Consider the following 20,866-nt stretch of genomic DNA (forward strand, 5'->3'; position numbering starts at 1 on the left):
CCACACATTTTCTTACTTTCCAAAAACAGGAACAGAAGTAATCTTACTCCTAGTAACTCTGTAGATACAGAATTGCTTCAACACAAACCACAGGGCACTAACCACTGATATGATAAACAGAACATACATGTGAGGTGTCACTAGGCCTTGTAAAAGGTCAGCTGTCTTTCCAAAGAGAAATATCATGGTTATTATATGTATTACACAAATATTCAAACTAAAACATAAACATCAGCGTGGTACTATGAAATATATCTCTTCCTCATAGTCAGCTACTTCATAATAAGTAAAGATAGCAATTATACTTACTGCTCACAAAAATCACTGAATTGTTGAGGGGGCAAGGAGGGAAATGTACTTAAGAAAACTAGATTTGACTATTTCTGCATACATTATCCTTGATTTCTTTGTTCGCTCATATAAGAGAAATTTCTATAGAAAACATTTCAAAAATAACAATCCTAAAATTTTTCACATATAAAATACAGGTAGTCTGTAAAATGTAAGGAATTTTAATAAGAGTAAGTCAAATCTTTATGGCTTGGGTGAGTACATTGACAAACTTAATTTGTACTGTTAAAGAACACAGTGTTGAAAAACAAGTACTCAACTATTATATTTTTGGAAGAAACAGAAACAGAAATAACTTATATTGTCAACACTCACACACAAAAAAAGGCTAGGAATGCATTACATTAAATAGCAAATGGAGAAGTCTTACACTATTTTGGAGCCTAAAATTTGAATTTGATCAAGGTTTAAATAATTTGGCCCAATTGCATAGAGATAGTAGCTAATGCAAAGTTAGATTTAAGAATTTTGTTTATCCCTGAATTTTGGTATTGTGTAAACACACATAAAGTGCTAGTTAATTGAAATATTTCTTGTGATTATACATACATATATCTATACAGTACACACACACACACACACACACACACACACACACAGAGAGAGAGAGAGAGAGAGAGAGAGAGAGAGAGGGAGATGGAGGGAGAGAGAGAAAGAAGCAGCTTGTAACTCTGTGCCTGACTCTTAAGGATCAAAAAAAATGAAATATATTTTTGTTACTAGACATGCAAAATAGCCTTAAAATGAGTTTAATCATTAAGAAATTTGAATAAAATACTTTATTATTTAAGTAAATGAATCCAAGCTATGTTGCCTCTAAAGTTGTATTGTCCAATGAGGAAGCCACTAGCCACATGTAGCTATAGAAACTTGAAATTTGGCTAGTCTTAATTGTTGAAATGATCATATTTTGGATATATTAGTTTAAATGAAATATACTGTAAAAATTACATTCACTTGATCCTTCTTACTTTTTTATTTGCTACTAGAATTTTGAATATTACATTTGTGTCTTGTATTACATTTCTATTGGACACTCCTGCTCTAGAGGGTCAAGCTTGCTGATTATGATTATCCATAAAACAGATGAAACTATCATTCTAAAACCTAAATAGTTAAAAAGAATCAGATTCTTGGAAAATATATTTTCTCTTCAGTTTAACCTTTTACTCATGCTTATAAGATTAATTAGACTAATAGAATCTTTGGCAAGCAGAAATAAGAAACAAGACCTTAGTGAATGGAAAATTCACAAAAGGATAGGATTTGCTATGCTCATAAACATCTATTTTAACAGTACAAATGAAATTATTAATTTTGGCTTGGGTGCTTTTCCTAGGTACACATTCACTGGAATCTATACCTTTGAGTCACTTATAAAAATCTTGGCAAGAGGGTTTTGCTTAGAAGATTTTACATTCCTTCGTGATCCATGGAACTGGCTGGATTTCAGTGTCATTGTGATGGCGTGAGTAATTTTCAAAATTTGATAAGCTCAAAGGAATGAAAATAGTCATACCATAAACCAGATTATGACATATTTTAAACTTAAAGCTTTCTTGTTAGTTATATTAACTATATACCTCATATATTTTGAAAATACATATTAGAATGTATGTTGCAGGTAAATGTAGCTGGTAAATGAACAAGAAATGGGATTACTTTCATTCATTTGGTCTTTCTCTTCATCAAAATGAAATTATTCATTGACCACAATTTAATAGCAACAACTGTACTTTGATTAGTTTTGCAAACAAATGTGTTCATACTAGTGAAAATTACATTGTTATAAAGCAGCAAAATTTTATTTCTTAAAAGCAGCTTTCAGCATATAGCACCCTGAGGTCTATAGCAATTCCATTTGTTACACCAAAGGGCCTCTATATGCCAAACCCAGCATTGATTCCTTATTTAGTATCAACTTTGCCAAAACTATCAGTAACTCTGATTTAATTCTGCAGGTATGTAACAGAATTTGTAAGCCTAGGCAATGTTTCAGCCCTTCGAACTTTCAGAGTCTTGCGAGCTCTGAAAACTATTTCTGTAATTCCAGGTAAGAAGAAACTGGTGTAAGGTAGTAGGCCCCTTATATCTCCAACTTTTCTTGTGTGTTATTGTGTTTGTGTGTGAACTCCCCTATTACAGATATGTGACAGAGTTTGTGGACCTGGGCAATGTCTCAGCGTTGAGAACATTCAGAGTTCTCCGAGCACTGAAAACAATTTCAGTCATTCCAGGTGAGAGCTAGGTTAAACACCGAGGCTGACTTTAATTACTGAGTTTGAAATCAATTTATAATAGCTTGTTGCTTATTATTCTTGCTCACCGCATTTCAAGAGTGCCAAATGATATTTCAATGTCAGTTCAGTTTCTAAAGTTTTAGAAATTACATGCTTATTTATAAAGTCAGCCTTTGAGTTTAACAGAAAATTGCATGAGACATCTATTAAAAATACTAATTTTTCTCTGTCACTCTCTTTGTTTCTTTTTTTTTCTTTTGCTACCATGGCTTTACTAACTGACTTGGATTTTACCATTCACTGTAGATCTATTTCAAAAATGGATCTCCTTTTACAAAGGAGAAAAGATTGCTATTGAACAGCATGCACATGTCATGGGATTTTTATTATCTTAAAATTCTTTTCTCCTCTAAATTACTGTTACTTGGAGGCTAGTGTAAAGAATGGATGGAGGAAAACAGCCTCACACAACATAAAATGTGAAATGAAAAATAACTGCAAGTTTGTCAGTACATGTGCATTCAGCACGTAAAACCACACAAACAAAACTTCCTGCCTAGTTATTTAAACTTTCATATTAAACCTTCAGAAAGCACATCATTCATACATAAAATCTGCCCTTCATCTATTTTCCAAACCATCAGGCTATCCATACAGCTTCAGTGTCTTAATAGCCAAATAATTGTTTGTAGGAGAAAGAGAATGTGTGTGACAAGAAGAAATCGTAGTTTCTGGTACTCTTCCTTTGTTGACCTATAGTTCTCTCTATTCAGGTTTAAAGACCATTGTGGGGGCCCTGATCCAGTCGGTGAAGAAGCTGTCTGACGTCATGATCCTGACTGTGTTCTGTCTGAGCGTGTTTGCTCTAATTGGGCTGCAGCTGTTCATGGGCAACCTGAGGAATAAATGTTTACAATGGCCCCCAAGCGATTCTGCTTTTGAAACCAACACTACTTCCTACTTTAATGGCACAATGGATTCAAACGGGACATTTGTTAATGTAACAATGAGCACATTTAACTGGAAGGATTACATTGGAGATGAAAGTAAGAAGTATTGCCTCATTACATTAACCCTAGTGTTGAATGAGTTTTCAGCTATAAACTGGGTGTGAAGCCACCTTTGTAAATATGCATTATGGATATCCACTTTGGAAATAACTGAGATAGTCAAACTGATTTATTCCTAATGTGAATAGGGTTAATATGAAATAAAATAATTTGTTCTTTATATTAACAGGTCACTTTTACGTTTTGGATGGACAAAAAGACCCTTTACTCTGTGGAAATGGCTCAGATGCTGGGTGAGAAATGCAATTTCTTTTTTTAAGATATAGAACTCTTTGCAAAAGAGTAGGTAGGGAAAAATATACAAGTGTAGCCTTACATGTATATAATGAAGAGTGGTGCTGCCTACCTGGGAAGTGCTTGTCTGACTTACTGGATTGCTGTTGGTCCTAAACTCACAGTCACTACATCCCTTTGTGAAGACCTTTTCCCCAGAATTTCACCGTTAAAATTGTACTTAAATTATTGCTCCAATGTGTAAAGGTCCATAATCTGTCTTTTCTGTAAACCCATCAGAACTCTAGAAAATCCAGGAAGGGAACACAAGATGGGCACAATTTTACTGGTGTGGGTATCTACTAATGAGATGAGTTTTGTTATGACTGGAAAAGATCCAAAATATAACATGGTCTTCAGGGTGCAAGCCTACCTGGGGAACTGCTTTGAAAGATTTAAGTATTCTTGAAATAGCATAAATCCCTGTGTGCAAAGAAGCCAATGGCACATGTATGCCAAAGGCATGTCCAAATCTGAGTCTGCATACTTAATAGTTCCTTTCAGTCACATTCTACAATAAGAGATGTAATATCTTAGCCATCCTGCTAGTCTCTCACCTTGAACATATTTTCCCAAGATTATTTTAAGTTAAATTTAAATCAAGGTAGACAGAATTTTTTTAAAAGCCAAAGGATAGCAATAGTAAGTGACTCTTAGGCCATAGAACTTAAATAAATTTTGAATCATCCTAGAATATAGGAAACTGGTGTGTCCATAAAAATCTAAGTGTTAATGAAAATGTATACTAGTCATATAGCTAGAGCTTTAGGGAAATTATTTCCTAATAGTTTTCCCAGCATTTGTGAGGTGAGTGTAGTGGGTAAGAGCATAGGTTCTAGAGTTCATGTATGCCTGGGTTCAAACCCTAACTCTACCATTTGCAAACTCTTTGACTTTCGAAAAGCGTTCTAGGATCTCTGTACCTCAATTTACTCATCTTTAAAAATGGGGGGAGTAATATTGCCTCTCTCTTAGAGTTGTTGTGATGATTAATTTTTGAATACACATAAAGCATTTATACTAGCACATGCCTTATCATAAGAATTTATTGCATGTTAACTATTATTTTTATTTTTATGGTTATAAAAGCCCAGATGAATTTTGGATCAATTTGGTTACAGTGCATACTTTATTCCTATTGAAGCATAATAATCACTTCCCTTTAATGAGTTTCTCTTATGGGTCAAGTAATTTACATGGCAAAATGAATAGTCCTCTAATGTCAAATGTCAAATAAAATTCTAAATGTATCTACCCAAATTCAAGACTTCTTACAAGGCTACAGTAACTGGACAGTATGGTATTGGTGAAAGAATTGGTATATAGATCAATGAAACAGAACCAAGAGCCCAAAAGTAGACCCACACAAATATAATCAACTAATTTTTGACAAAGAAGCAAATGCAATTTAATGGAGAAAGAAAAGTCTTTTAACAAATTGTGCTGGAAAAAGTGGAGATCCATATGCAAAGAAATGAACCTAGATACAGATCTTGTACCTTACACAAAAATTAACTCAAAATAGATCATATGCCTAGATGTAAAATGCGAAACTTCTTTAAGAAAACATATAATAAAATCTACATAACTTTGGACTTGGTGATGAGTTTTTAATACAAAACCAATGGAATACTCCATGAAAGAAAAAAATAATAAGTTGGATTTTATTAAAATCATAAACCTCTGCTCTACAAAGACACTCATGAGAGAATGAAAAGACAAGCCACAGACTGGGCTCTTAAAACGCAACAATAAGAAAACAAATGACCCAATTTAAAACTGGCAAAAAACATGAACAGATACCTCACAAAAGTATATAGTACAGATAGCTAATAAGCATATAAAAAGATGCTCAAGATCATATGTCATTAGGGAATTGCAAATTAAAACAACGAATTACCACTATACACCTATTAAAATGACTAAATCCAAGAAAAGTAGGCAATACCAGCTTCTGGTGAGGTTACAGAACAACAGGCACTCTCATTCTTTGCTGGTGAAAATGCAAAATGTTACAGCCACTTTGGAAGACAGTTTGGCAGTTTCTTACAAAATAAACCTAGTCTTACGATATGATCCAACAATTGTGCTGCTAGGTATTTAGCCAACCACTCTAAAAACTTATGTCCACACAAAAACCTGCATGTGAATGTTTATAGCAGCTGTATTCATAATCACCAAGATGTCCTTCAATGGGTGAATGGATAAATAAACTCTGGTATACTCATATGATGAAGTATTATTCAGTGATAAAAAGAAATGAGCTATGAAACCACAAAAACACATTGATGAATCGTGAATGCATGTTTCTAATTGAAAAAAAAGCCAACCTCAAAAAGCTGCATACTGTATAATTCCAACTACATGATGTTCTGGAAGAGAGAAAACAGTGGAGATGATAAGATCGGTGTTTGGAGTTCAGGGTGAGGGGTTGACAAGGTAAAGTGCAGGGGATTTTTTAGGCTGAAGAGCCTATTCTCTAGGATTCTAAAATGGTGAATAGGAAACATTAAGTATTTTTTTTTAAACTCATAGAACTTTGTAACACAAAAGAGTTGATCTTAATGTGTACAAATTTTAAAAATATCTTTTGTGAAGTTTGGGGATCACAGGGTGAAAGACAGAATGTGACAAAAAAATCTAAATATATTACAAATGTACAAAACAACTTCACCCCAGCAGGTGGGGTAATAACGTGCTAACCTAAGTAATTTTGGAAATGAGTCTGTAAGACTAAAGGCAAAAAGAACAGTGCTCTAGTTGATAAAGTTGTTTTCCATGACAGTATGAATTAACAATCTTGAAAACATTATGTATGTATATTGACATTGAACGATTAAGTTTACACACATATTTCTCCTTGTTCATTCAGCTAAGAGGGCCTAGGAACAGTGACACCTCAGGAGCAACAAACATAGCTGATACCCAGATCTTTTTTCTCATACCATTCCCCAATAAAAGGAACCTGTATTCCTAGGAGACATGGTTGATTCTAGGACTGGGGTTGAAAATATAAAAGATGAACCTGGAGCATCTTATAATGTCCCAAAGTAAGAAAGTGCTAAAAAGGAAACAAACAAATAAAAACAAAGCACACACAACTATGGGGTATGTCAAACTGATACAGGTGTCAGCTGAAAAACTTCTAATGACCAAAGATGCAGCAATTTGAGCAAGAAAAGAAATAAAATGTCATTGGATCATAATTCAAAGTATAAAATGAATAACCATGACTACCTAATATAAATAAATGATTCAATAAATAAATAAAATAGGGATAATGGAAAAATATCCCATGCAGAAGAATTTCAAATAATTTTTGTACATACTCTACCCTTAAGGAAATCATAACTGCCTCTTCCTTAAATGGGGGCTTCACATAGTGTCTTTATTCCAAAGAGTATAGTATGGAAAAGGAAGAAAAAAGTATAAATTTATAGTGGAGAAGCCTAACAAACCCTACCTCAAGTCAGGTGATGAGAGTTAACATCAATAATGATAAGTCATAGCAATAAGTATATACCCTTGGCATGATTTGATAATAATGCTACTTTACCTCTGTAGCCTTCCACCCCAAAATTCCTAAACCAAATATAATCATGAGAAAAATATTAGACAAATCCCATTTGAAGGGCATGCTACAAAATACCTGACTAGTACTCCTCAAAACTGTTGAAATCATCACAAACAAGGAAAGTCTGAGAAACTTTCACAAACAAGAGAAGCCTAAAGAGACGTAACTACTAAATGTACTATGTATCCTGTATGGGATCCTGGAACAGAAAAAGATTATTAGGAAAAGACTAAGGAAATCTGATTAAAGTATGGACTTCAGTTAGTAATAATGTATCAGTATTGGAAACTGGGCATGGGATATATGGGAAGTCTATATTATCTTCACAACTTTTCTGTAAATCTAAAATTTCTCTAAAATAAAAACTTTATTTTAGAAAATTCTACAGAACTTATCTGGCTGATAAAATAGCTTATTAAGTGGTTCCCCACTTGATGAGCTGTTTTCTGGCTTTTAATTTTTAATTATTTATTCTTACCACTTTGGAAAGAGTAGAATAATGATGGTGTCAGAGCCAAAAGTATGTGATTGCTAACTCTCTGCCATTGTAAATGTCTGTGAATCTGACTCTTTTGCACCTAAATTTTCTGGGTTTTTTTCCTAATAAATTTAATCTGATAAATTTCACTGTAAACAACAGCCTAAAATATTCTAGAAATGAAAGAAGATAATTCATCACAGATAACAACTCTGGGTTTTGAAAATTCCTATAAATCAAATCAACTGAAATTGCTATAGTTTCTATGTTGACCCTACCTCCATTTCTCTCTCTTACAGCCAGTGTCCAGAAGGATACATCTGTGTGAAGGCTGGTCGAAACCCCAATTATGGCTACACAAGCTTTGACACCTTTAGCTGGGCTTTCTTGTCACTATTTCGACTCATGACTCAAGACTACTGGGAGAATCTTTACCAGTTGGTAAGGTCCAAATTAACATGCATAGGATTTATTTTTATGATCATATATGAAATGACAAGTGTGGATACTTGCCCATAACACTCTGGAATCCAGAGGGGCTATGCCTAGAATCCTAATTGATCATTAGGAATCCTAATCAATCCTAATTGATTATATGAAAGGCATTCTGCTAGGGGGTATGGGGGATGAAAAGCATGTTCACAACTTTGAGGAGTTTATAATCCAGTTGTGGAGATAAAAACAACATGTTAAAAGATTTTTAAAACAAATTATATAAAAATCTCAAATTAAAGCTATAGCTAATCAAGTCTAGAAGAGGAAGAAAAAGATATCTCTAGATGATGCGGAGAGTGGGCTGCAATGTAAGTGGAACTCCATTGGCAGCAGTGAAGGATATAGTGCTTTCACTTGTCATATTGCTCTGCATTATGAACCCCAAAAAAGTGTTTTAGTGAGGCTCAAATATATATCCAATAAATACTAATTTGAAATATGTTTATATCAAATGAGACTGTAATCAAGCTTTAGATAATTTGATTATTATTTTCATGTGTTGAGCATTTTAACACCAAAAATATCTTGATCAAAATAAATTGGATACTAAAAAGCATCAGTTTTCTGACTGTCATAATCAGATCTTTGTCTGGGTACATTATACGAATATACTTATAGAATTATCCCTTTTTTTCCCTAGACGTTACGTGCTGCTGGAAAAACATACATGATATTTTTTGTCCTGGTTATTTTCTTGGGTTCTTTTTATTTGGTGAATTTGATCCTGGCTGTGGTGGCCATGGCCTATGAGGAACAGAACCAGGCAACACTGGAAGAGGCAGAACAGAAAGAGGCTGAATTTCAGCAGATGCTCGAACAGCTTAAAAAGCAACAGGAAGAAGCTCAGGTACGGAATGGTAATAACAAAAGTTCATTATTATTTTTAGTTTCTATGTGGGAATATTGTTGTACTGTAGAGGTCAAATTGGAATTGGCTTTTCATTTTATCTACAAGCGTTGTCATTAGAAAAGAGAAAGCTATTCAAACCTAAAATTGTTTCTGAAGTTGGATTCAAAGGAACTTTTCAGACATTATACATGAAGAAATCAGCTGGTGGGTAGAGAATACATCAGGGATAAGTTTTACTATGTAATTGTCTTATGGAACCTAAGGGAGGGATTTAATTTCAAGTTCAATTTAGAAAAGAAATATAAGTGATATTTCCAAGTATTAGTGTTTCACCCCTAATTATGACATTTGAGATTTTATTCTGAAGTTAATTGATCTCAAATGTTAACAAGAAAACTGTATGCATACGTATGTTTAACCATTCTTTGGGATTTCTCTAGTACAAAAGGTATTTGCTACAGCCCATATCAGGATATCAGGAAGGCATCTGAAGTTAGATGCCAACTATAGATTTTTATTAATATTAAAAACTGTTTGGGTTAGGGGTATAGTGAATGGGATATTCATGTATTGAGAAGAGAGGGAAGCCCACAATTTTACTAAAAGCGGAAAAAAATCCATATATTGAAAGGTGATCTTGGGGAGACATAGTAAAAATCTGATTCATATCAGTTTAATTCTTCTACATTTTCCAATATTTGGTATAGTCAATTATTTTAATTTTAGTCATTCTAATTATCTCATTGCTGACTTAATTTTCATTTTCCTAATTACTAATGATGTTGAGCATCTCTTCCTACTTGTATTTCCATCCAAATAGCTTCTTTTATGAAGTGGCTGTTCAAATCTTTTGCCCATAATTTTTAAGTTTTTTTTTTCTTATTCTTGAGATTGGAGTATTCTTTTATATTCAGAGTATGAATTAGTTATCATATATGCGCTCTACAAATATTATCTCCCAGTCTGAGACTTACTTTTTAATTCTCCTAACAGTATGTTTTAAGAGCAAAAGTTGTTTTAAATTTTGATGAGGTACAGTTTATGAAGCTAATTGTTTTTTTGGCTTTTTTTTTAAATCATGCTTTTGTTGTTACATCTGAAAAATTTTTGCAAAACCAACACCATAAAGATTTTCTCCCATATTTTCTTCTAAAGTTATATAGTTTTATGTTTTACATTGAGATCAATGACCCATTTTAAGTTCATTTTTGTGTAAGATACAAGTTATGTGTTGAGATTCACTTTTTTTTTGATAGATGAGTATCTTAGTATTCCAGCACCATTTGTAAAACAAAATATCCTTTCTCCACTAAATTTCCTTTAAACCTTTGTCAAAAATCAATTGTCCGAATGTAGGTGTCTATTTTTAGACTCTATTCTGTTCAGTTGATTTATTTGTCTCTCTTTACACCAATACCACATTCCCTTAATTAGTGTAGTTTTACAACAAGTTTGGAAATCCGATAGTGTAGCCCTCCAACTTTTTTTTTCAAAGCTCTTTTAGCTATTCTAGGTCCTTTGCAGTTCCATATGACTTTTAGAATCAGTTTGTCAGTTTCAGTTTGGATGGTTTCTATTGCTATGGCTTCAAGTTTATCATCTTTTCTTCTGCAATGTCTATGATCTGCCACTAAGCCCATCCAGTATATTTTTCATCTCAGACGTTGTGGGTTTTGCCCCTAAAAGCTTGATCTGCTTCTTTTTTATATATTTCCCATGTCTCTAATTAATATTTTGAACATACAGAAAACAGTTATAACAACTGTTTAAATTCCTTGTCTGCTAATTCTAACATCTCTGTCAGTCCTTAGTCAGTTTGGATTAATTTTTCTCCTTATTATAGGTCATACATTCCTGCCTTTTTACATTCCCGACAGTCTTCAATTGAATTCCAGACACTGTCAATTTTACTTTTTTGGGTGCTGGATATTTTTGTATTCCTATAAAAATTCTTGATCTTTGTTTTGGGATATAGTTATGTCATTTATAAACAGTCTGATTCTTTTATACCTTCAAACCTTTAAATATTTGTTAGGACCAGAGTAGCATTTAGTCTAAGGCTAATTATGCCCCAATAGTGAGTGAAGACCCTTCCAAATACCCTACCCAATTTCCACTTAAAATGAAGGCCTTCCAAGTGTAACTGGTAGGAACAGACAATATTTGGGCACAGTGTGCATGCTGGGTGGTGTTCCCTCTAATCCTTGGCCTCAGGTAGTTTCCTAACATACATATATTGATGAATATTCTTCTCAGTACTCAAGGGGGACCTCAGAAGATCTCCAGAGTTTTCTTCCTGTTCAGCTCTGTCGTCTATAGTACCCTGTCCTGTGAACCAAGCCACCTTGGTTTCCCTGGACTCTTAGTTTCATCTCCTCCTCTCTGTAAACTCTGTGTCTATAGAGATACTCTCTCTCCACACCATAGTCTGGAAGTTCAATGCCATAAGCTGAGAAGATCATGAAGCTTGCTTTCCTTCTTTCTCATTTCCCAGTATCTCATCACATCCTGATCAGATGTTCAGTTTCTTCAAAACCATTGTTACATGTATTTTTGTCTGTTTTATTAGTTATTTCAGAAGAGAGTGCAGATCTGGTTCCTGTTACTCTATATTGGCCAGAAGTAAAAGTCCAAATAATTTTTTTACATACTTGTTTGCAATTTTTTTTTTCAGATGAATGGTTCCAGATACTTGAAGTATTATTTGAATGACAGTATATACTTGGAATTTGTAGGTTCAAAATTTAACAATTCTGAGTTACTTTGAAGATGCACAACATATAGCACTAGGTCCTTTGAGGCATTTGCTGGTGAAACAGAGATATAGCTATGAGTTGCTTAGCTAGTTATTGAGCTCGACAATAGACAGCATTTACTGAATATTCTGGCTTTGCTATTTTCATCTTACCACTGGGTATAGAATAGTAACATGGTTATATTTTATTGAATTTATAAGAAAAACTATAAACAAATTTAGTGATACTTAAAAATCTTATAAAATACCCCCCATGCTTGCCAGAAAGTTCTACTATATTTCAATTATTTAGGATTTTCATTTCATATCACTATAAGTAAAGCACATTTGTAAAATAATGAAATAAAATAGCTATTTACAGGGCAAAAACAATTTTTAATTCAAAGTTTTAAATAAACATTATAGGAAATAATATTTATAAATGACATATAATTGTATTTTAAAGCACTGGGTTATTCTATTATCATTTGTCAAATCAGACAAAGTATTGTGCTTGAAAATCCTACACAGATAACATAGTATAGGAATAAGTTTATTGTGAAATGCAGCCACTTTAGAGTAAAATATGGCATCAATGATTATACTCAAAAGAGTATAATCATTCTGAATTTAGAAGTGAAAGTACGCTATGTCTAATAAACGTTTAAAGAACCTAATTATCCATATCATGATTAGGTCAGCTAGAAAACATCAGTTCTGTTACTTAATAGTCTGTTATTGGATTCCAGTGACCAAATCATCATGACTGGACTCAGCTTTAGTTTTATATGTACAAATTTTAAATTGATCCAAGGTACAGTGTTTTAATAATGATTGAGATGGCACAGTGCCAAATCTATTTTAGTTTCTTATTGATGACACAGGTAATGATGACTGGTAAATAGGCAACGTTGAAACAGAGGAGAGAGTTAGAGGCAGAGAGAGAGAGATAGTGCAACTATGAGATCATTTGTGCTGCAGTATAGCTTAAGCCTTGCTAACCACGTATGACTCTTCACAAGTTACTGTCTAGCCAGTGACTTCATGAAGCCTAGCATCACTTCCATTTTTATTTAATGTCTGTGTGGGGCCTCCCAGTGCCAGTCATTGTGTAGAAATGAAAAAATGACATGGAGAAAGACAAACTCTACAAAGAAAAAATGTTTTGTCCTGGATCATCTTGTGTTTGACATTTAACTTGTGATCTTTAAATGCTAATCTTAGCTTAGCATATTCCATAGCTGTCTATATTGGTCTTATAGGAAAAAGTTTAGGAGTAAACATTAGGACAAAATTAGAAATAGTGGCATTTAAAAGATCTAATATAATTGGGGATAGACTTGAAACGGGTATAGTCAATGTCTTGTAGGTTTGAATAGGATTTTAACTGGACTTTATGTGGAAAATTAGTCATGTGGTTATATTTTTAAGCACATAACAGATACAGTGAGTTATAGACCCTATTTTGAATCATACAGAAATGTTGTAAGAAAATGTTATTCTCTATGTAAATATTAAGCACATATTTGTTATTTGTATAAGAGGAATTGAGCAAGTCCGCTGTGAAAGTAACACTATTATTCTGAGTAAGAAGGACATTGGCAGTGTCACGGAGTTGGGTATAAACAGGTACACAAACATGAGAGATGACAGGAAACATCTGCCTTTGAGGGAATCTGCAAATCACTGGAAGTGGAACAAGTGACAGATTTGAGTTGATGAGTGACACATAAAATGTGTTGTGTCGGAGGTTACCTTTGTTGCCTTAGAAAACTGTTTTGGTTTTGAGCTATTTGAACTGTTATTCAGAATAGGTAGGGAAATCATGTCTTATGCAAAACAAAGTTCGGAAGTGATTTAAATGAACATAAGTTTCAGGATTATGGTAAGGGAATATTATCACCACTTCCTTTGTTTCTAGGGACAAACAAGTCAATAAACAATTAACACTGGGTGTTGAGTGTTTGTATCCATACAAAATGGAAACGAGAATTAAGGACTTTATTTGGATAAAAAAGGATATATGTGTATTCTTTCTTTCAACAAATGATACATATTATGGACCTCCTATGTACCAAGCACTGTGTAACTATATTTAACTTGCTACACATTAGTACTTCATTTATTCACTTTATATTACATATATAATCATACTTATAAAGGGTCCTTAATATTTTTCATCTCTCATGGATTATATTAGAGGTTATACTGATGATCAAGAATGCAATAAAAAATCTGGCTATATGACTATATGAAATTTTAAAAATATCTAAATTCTGGTTAGTGTTTCATTTAAATGCTGGGTGTTGTCTTATATCAAGCTTTAGATCTGGGTTCCCATAATGAATATAATGCTCAATATCAACAAATACCTGTGTCACATTTTACGTGTTACACAGTTCAACACATAAATTTAGTACTATGATTCGCTCCCTAAGGTCATTTTAATCCTAGAGAATTTGTAGCATAGTACCTTTAGTTTTAAAAACTTTTTTAAAAAAATTTAGTTAATGAGGTTCAAAAATGAAAGCTACTAGGAGGGTTTGCTTCTTCTTCTGAATAAGGAAGAAACACAAAGCACAAAGTGTTGTCAAAGCATTATAAATGGGTTTTATCTTTATTCCCTCTTAAAATATGTTGCTGTTATAGAGACCATTTTGACATAGACTCTTTTATGAGATCCAAGCATGTCTTGATCTCCCCCTACCTCTACTCCAGTGTCTGAGACAGTTGACAGTAAAATACCTTTTAAATCTTTATTCACCAATCATTTACTGAGCCCTTTTTATGTCAGGTAACATACCAGGCACTGAACATACAAACAATGACACAATTCTGATCTAGCTTATAGTTGGTGGGGAAGATAGACAAAATGGTAGATAAAGTAGGGTTGATTGTATCCAGTAATGACATATGTAAAAAGTTTAATCAATATTCTCATAATTTAATTATTTCCACTTCTGTAGTTATGTTTAAAAACAGGAATATACAGGAAGTTATGTTTAAAAACAGGAATATACAGGAAGTTATGTTTAAAAACAGGAATATATAATGAAAACTCAGCTTTGATATGTACCATATTGTTATTTCATATCCTTTCTATGTCATGGTTAGATCATTTGCAGTCTAAAAATACTATTCATAAAACTGAAAGTACAAAACACCTCAGAGCTGGTTGTGTTTCATGAATAGGTACAGAAACTCAAAATGCTTAAAAATGCTTAGGTCTGAAATATAGAAAAAGAAATCTGAAGAAGTTCTCATAACACCTTGAATTATTATTTCAGAAATTTATTCATTGATCATTTGTTACTATTTTTAATAATAGTTTTTAAACATCAAAAATTTTAAAACTAAAAATGCTTTGTAATAAATTCTCTGGGAATAACATGACCCCAGAGATGTGAACTATAGTCCTAAATGTAATTCAAATGGAAAACAAGGATAAAGTAGCCAGTTCATTCCCACTACTTCCATCTAGAGGTAAAAATAATAGACTTTAAATGTTTTGAGTTCATGAAAAAGAAAAGAAAAAACCCTTTGCCCCAGATTTAGAGGGGAAAAATACCACTCAGTTATTCATGATTGTACAGGAAGGAAAAATCCTGTGGTTGAAATTAGAATGGTAATCAGATGAAGCAACCACCACTAGGGTAAGTTTTGCTTTTTAAAGTATAGAAGATAATTTTAAGAGAACAATTGTCTCCTGAACAAAATTAATCTCAACATAGTTTTTTAAAAAAGGCAATTCAGGTGATATATAAAACCAGAACCTTTCTTGCCTTAATGTATAGACTTGCATATTGCTTTATGCTATTTAAAATGTAAGGGGGATTCTTTTTTTTTAAATTTCAGAGTATTACGGGAGTACAGACGCTTTGGTTACGTAAATTTTGTTTGCACTGCCCAACAAGCACCGCATCCGTTAGGTGTGGATTTACCCATCCACCCACCCAACACCTTATGGATGTTACTTCCCATATGTGCATGTTAGCATTGATCAATTATTAATAGTACCAACTTAATGATGAGTACATGTGGTGTTTGTTTTTCCATTCTTGTGATACTTCTCTTAGAAGAATGGGCTCCAGCTCCCTCCAGGATAATACAATAGGTACTTTGTCATTTTATGGCTGAGTAGTACTCTATGGTATACCTATACCACATTTTATTAAGCCACACATCATTTTATTAATCCACTCATGTACTGATAGGCACTTGGGTTGTTTCCACATCTTCGCAATTGTGAATTGTGCTGGTATAAACATTAGAATGCAGATGGCTTGTTTATAGAATGTCTTTTTTTCCTTTGGGTAGATACCCAGTAGTGGGATTGCTGGATCAGATGGTAGTTCTACTTTTAGTTCTTAAGTTATCTCCACACTACTTTCCATAGACGTTGTACTAATTTGCAGTCCCACCAGCAGCGTATAAGTGTTCCTATCTCTTCGCATCCGTGCCAACATTTGTTGTTTTGGGACTTTTTGATAAAAGCCATTGTCACTGGAGTTAAGTGATATCTCATTGTGGTTTTGATTTGCATTTCTCTAATGATTAGAGATATTGAGCATTTTTTCATATGTTTATTGGCCATTAGTCTATCTTCTTTTGAAAAGTTTCTGTTCATGTCCTTTGCCAACTTTTTAATGGGGTTGTTTGATTTTTTTCTTGCTGATTTTTCTGAGTTCTATACAGATTCTAGTTATCAGCCGTTTGTGAGATGTATAAACTCTTGTGGTAAGACAAAATAAAGACCAGAAGACTTAATTTTCACTTACAGTTAATAGTCTTAAATGGCAACATTTGTACCATAATCAACTATTTTCAGAGTTCTATGTTCTAATGAGTGCCTGGCTTTGTTTTACAACAGGCAGTTGCTGCAGCATCAGCTGCTTCAAGAGATTTCAGTGGAATGGGTGGGTTAGGAGAGCTCTTGGAAAGTTCTTCAGAAGCATCAAAGTTAAGCTCCAAAAGTGCTAAGGAGTGGAGGAACCGAAGGAAGAAAAGAAGACAGAGGGAACACGTAGAAGGGAACAACAAAGGAGAGGGAGACAGGTTTCCCAAATCTGAATCTGAAGACAGTGTCAAAAGAAGAAGCTTCCTTTTCTCCATGGATGGAAACCGACTGAGTGGCGATAAGAAATTCTGCTCCCCCCATCAGGTAAGCGTTCTGATTGGGTTGTCATTGCTATTGCTTTTGAATTGCTGTAGTTTGTCTTGGTACCTTTTTGTAATATCTGATTTCAGTGAGCTACAGGGACTAACATTTAGTATGGTTATTTAAATTCTTGTGATAACTTGTGATAAGAATTTAAATCAAAAGGGATTTTTTATTAAACTGTTAATAACTTTTAATTTAAGGTATTCAGCTTTATACGTTTTACTATTTTGAGACCATGTTTCTTAATCTCTTCTTTTTTTCTTTTTGGTACAACCTACCTATCAGATTTTTCAGTGAGACAGATCTGGGATCTTGTGTTTATATTTTTCATTTTGAAACCTCAGATAAACTTATCTACTTTGTGTGTGGGTGACTGCCTTTATCATCTGAGGTTGTAGCTATAACCTATGTATAAATTTTGAAAGGAAATGCCTCTTTGGATTTTGCCTTTATCCTTTGATATGAGAACTGTGCTGTGATGAGTCTCCATTCTTCTGGTACAGGGTCATAACATGATACATTGGAATGAAATTATGACCTTAATGCTCTTTAAGAGAACAACATTGAAAGCAGTCTATTTTTGCTCTGATTTAATGCCAACTACCCAATTTTTCAATATATTTTCAAGTAAAAGAGGAAAGATGAGTTTCAACTTTTTGTTGTTTAGTAAGTGTTATGGGTTAGTAAGTTAATATATTCTTTACATTTGCATGATGTAAAGAATAAATAGTTATAAAATCTGTGATAAGCATAATTAAAACCTTGAATACTATTTGGTTTCATTAAAATTTCATGTGCTATGAATTACAAACTCTTCTAATCATATTAGTCTTATTCAGAGTTATACCCTAAAAATAATGCTTTGAGAGATACTCTGTTGATTAATTTAAATCAAAAAAATTATATATCAACCAAAAGGTACGCTATCCATTTTATAAAGAAAAAAAATTTTTTGTAGAAGTGATAAACACAAAATTCAATATAGTATTTAGCTCTTGGTTGGAAGGAAACGGGGTATGCATGTTATCAGTGATTGTTTATTTGATAATTTATATTTAATATGTAAATACAAATTTTTAAAGAAAATATATTAATAACTTAAAGCTAGTATTCTCATGTTAGCACAAAATACATGTGAACACACAAAGAGTTAAAGATAAAAACCATTTTCCTATAGATAATATCAATATCAAGAGATTCAACTACTACTATCTTGCATGATACAAATATAAAATATGATATTATATCAGTATAACATATTTGGGATTAACTTGAAGATCTGGAGGGCAACTCAGTTTCTCAGACCTTTTTTTTCCTTTTCGCTTACCCAGTCATCCTTGATATTTTCTCATTCTTAAAACTATTACGAACTATTAGGATTAGGAATATTTGGTACTGTAGCATAATGATTGACATCACAAAAGTTTGCATACATATCTCAACTCCAAACTCGTTCTGTGACCTTGGTCAAGTCACTTGTACTTTGTAAGGTTTCTGTAAGATAACATAATAATGCCTAACAGAGTTTTGAGGGACTAAGCAATATATAGAAAATCTTTGTAACAAAGAATAAGTCTCTTATTGGGTTAAAATGGGTGAATGAATTCTAAATGGGTGAACAAAACTTTGAATAGCTTCAATTTCTCACAAATGGATATGCATAGTAGCAATATTTACATGAACATATTTACTTGAGTTTGACAATAGTATTATTTCCTTTATTATTTCATATTGTGCTCAAAGGAAAACTTGTAGATTAGTTCATTCAATCAAATATTTATTGATCACCTACTACATGACAGAAATAGTTCTAGATGCTGAAAATACCTCAATGAACAAAAGAGATTCAATTCACTGACCTCGTGGAACTTTTTTCTGAAGGAAAAGACAGACAACAAACAACATAAATAGTTATAGACTATGATAGAAGGTGATAAGTACAGACAATAAACAATATAAATAAGTTATAGACTATGTTAGAAGGTGATAAGTGCTATGGGGGGGAAAAGTAGGAAAAGGGGAACAGGGACCATAATTGGAGATAAAATTTTAAATAGAATGTTTTAGGAAGGTCTCACTATGAAGGAGACATTTTGTCAAGGATTTAGAGGAGGCAAGGGAAAGGGCTATCTTATGGAATAGCATTCCAGGCTGATGATAAAGAAAGTACAAGGCCCTGACATGGCAGTATGGCTGGAATGTTCAAGGAGCAACTAGGAGGCCTGGGTCGCTAGAGCTGAATGAACAACAGAGAGGCAAAGAAGAGGGAGGATAGATGATGGCCAGAGTTTTAATACTAAAAACAGAATCAGCACATACATATGTTATAGGTAGTTCATTTTATATTTGTAGATAGATGATAAATAGATCATTTCAAAAGTAAAAGAAATAATCTATTAGCATTCAATTTGCATATCTCAGTAAAGACAGGCAGAGAGCATTAATGCAACAAACAAGCAGAAATATGCCAGAAGCAGCTTCCAATTTCTGGTTTTGTAAACACAAAAGGACTCTCCCTGGCAGGAAAGAGAATCAGTTGAAGGTGGTGAGGACAGGAAGCATAAAATAGACACGGAATACTGCTCAAAAAAAATGCATCTTCTGAAAACGTCAAAGCAGAGAGCATAAATTTAAATTTTAAATGTTATTTTAGGTTTATTACATTATTTTATTTTAAATGGATAATACAAGTTAATAGTACAAAATAAAAAAGTACTTAAAGGTATACAGTGAACACTGAAAATACTAAGTATTTCCAACAAATATTCGCTTTATATATTTCCACCAGAACAGCTTAAAATTCCCTGCATCTTCTTGCATCTTGACTCTTCCCAACCCACTTTTAGTCAAGCCCTACATGCAGGATTGAGTCTTACATATTTAATTTCTTCTATTTTCCCTTTTGTTACTGAAAATTAAAAAAAAAAGCCTGTATTTATTTTCCTGGAACAAGATAAAAAATATACCTGTGACATAAGTTTTGGCATGTCTGAGGCAAAGAAATAGGCCTTTCAGTCCTTCAAGTATAAAAGCTGGTTTTCCCTAGAGAAAGTGTTGCCACAGCTGTGGGTATTCCCTCCTCTCCACTGCATCTTCTAGTGTGTTATTTTTGGTTTATTTTTTCTGAATACTATTTTTGTTATCTTCTTTTTCGGTCTCTGTTGCCTTGAAAGCTGTGCTCACACCCATTATTATACATTCCAGAGAGTGAATAGAAGTTTCAAATAAGCTCAAAGATCTGGAACGCTTTTGAAAATACCCTGGCATAACAACATGCAAATTAAAGGCACGTACCAAATACATTATTGATGTACACACATACCACTGAACCCCAACCAATTTGTGTAGACAGACTTTCAGTTTACAGAGACAGTTTCAGAACGTAGGTATAGTAAGGCGATTACATTGAATGATCCTACAGATTAGTGTATGACCCAGTTAGTATTCTCTGAGTGTAGGATGAGGTTCACCTGCATTAGAATCACCTGGAATGTGTGTGGAAAATTCAGGTTCCAGTATCCTACCCTCTACTTACTGAATCCCAATTCCAAAAAGCTGAGACCTAAAAATATGTATTTTTAACTCTCAAAGTGATTCACATACACACTAAAGTTGCAAAATAGTATTAATAGTTCTGAAT

At 33.3% G+C, this 20,866-nt stretch overlaps 1 protein-coding gene across 4 annotated transcripts in view; it reads left to right on the top strand.

Annotated features, from left to right (window-relative positions):
• SCN3A (sodium voltage-gated channel alpha subunit 3) overlaps positions 1-20,866 on the top strand; it is a 78,497-nt gene that overhangs the window by 9,841 nt on the left and 47,790 nt on the right. For 2 of the 4 annotated variants that reach the window (XM_045559382.1, XM_045559383.1), the window contains exons 4-10: positions 1,691-1,819; positions 2,497-2,588; positions 3,365-3,637; positions 3,831-3,894; positions 8,286-8,427; positions 9,122-9,328; positions 16,936-17,226. In XM_045559382.1, the coding sequence (XP_045415338.1) occupies positions 1,691-1,819; positions 2,497-2,588; positions 3,365-3,637; positions 3,831-3,894; positions 8,286-8,427; positions 9,122-9,328; positions 16,936-17,226 (1,198 nt within the window). Of the gene's footprint in view, positions 1-1,690; positions 1,820-2,312; positions 2,405-2,496; positions 2,589-3,364; positions 3,638-3,830; positions 3,895-8,285; positions 8,428-9,121; positions 9,339-16,935; positions 17,227-20,866 lie in introns of all 4 variants that reach the window. The other 2 variants (XM_045559384.1, XM_045559381.1) reach the window with 2 other exon arrangements.

The sequence above is a fragment of the Lemur catta genome, chromosome 8, assembly GCF_020740605.2.
Source record: "Lemur catta isolate mLemCat1 chromosome 8, mLemCat1.pri, whole genome shotgun sequence".
NCBI classification, from domain to species: Eukaryota; Metazoa; Chordata; class Mammalia; order Primates; family Lemuridae; genus Lemur; species Lemur catta.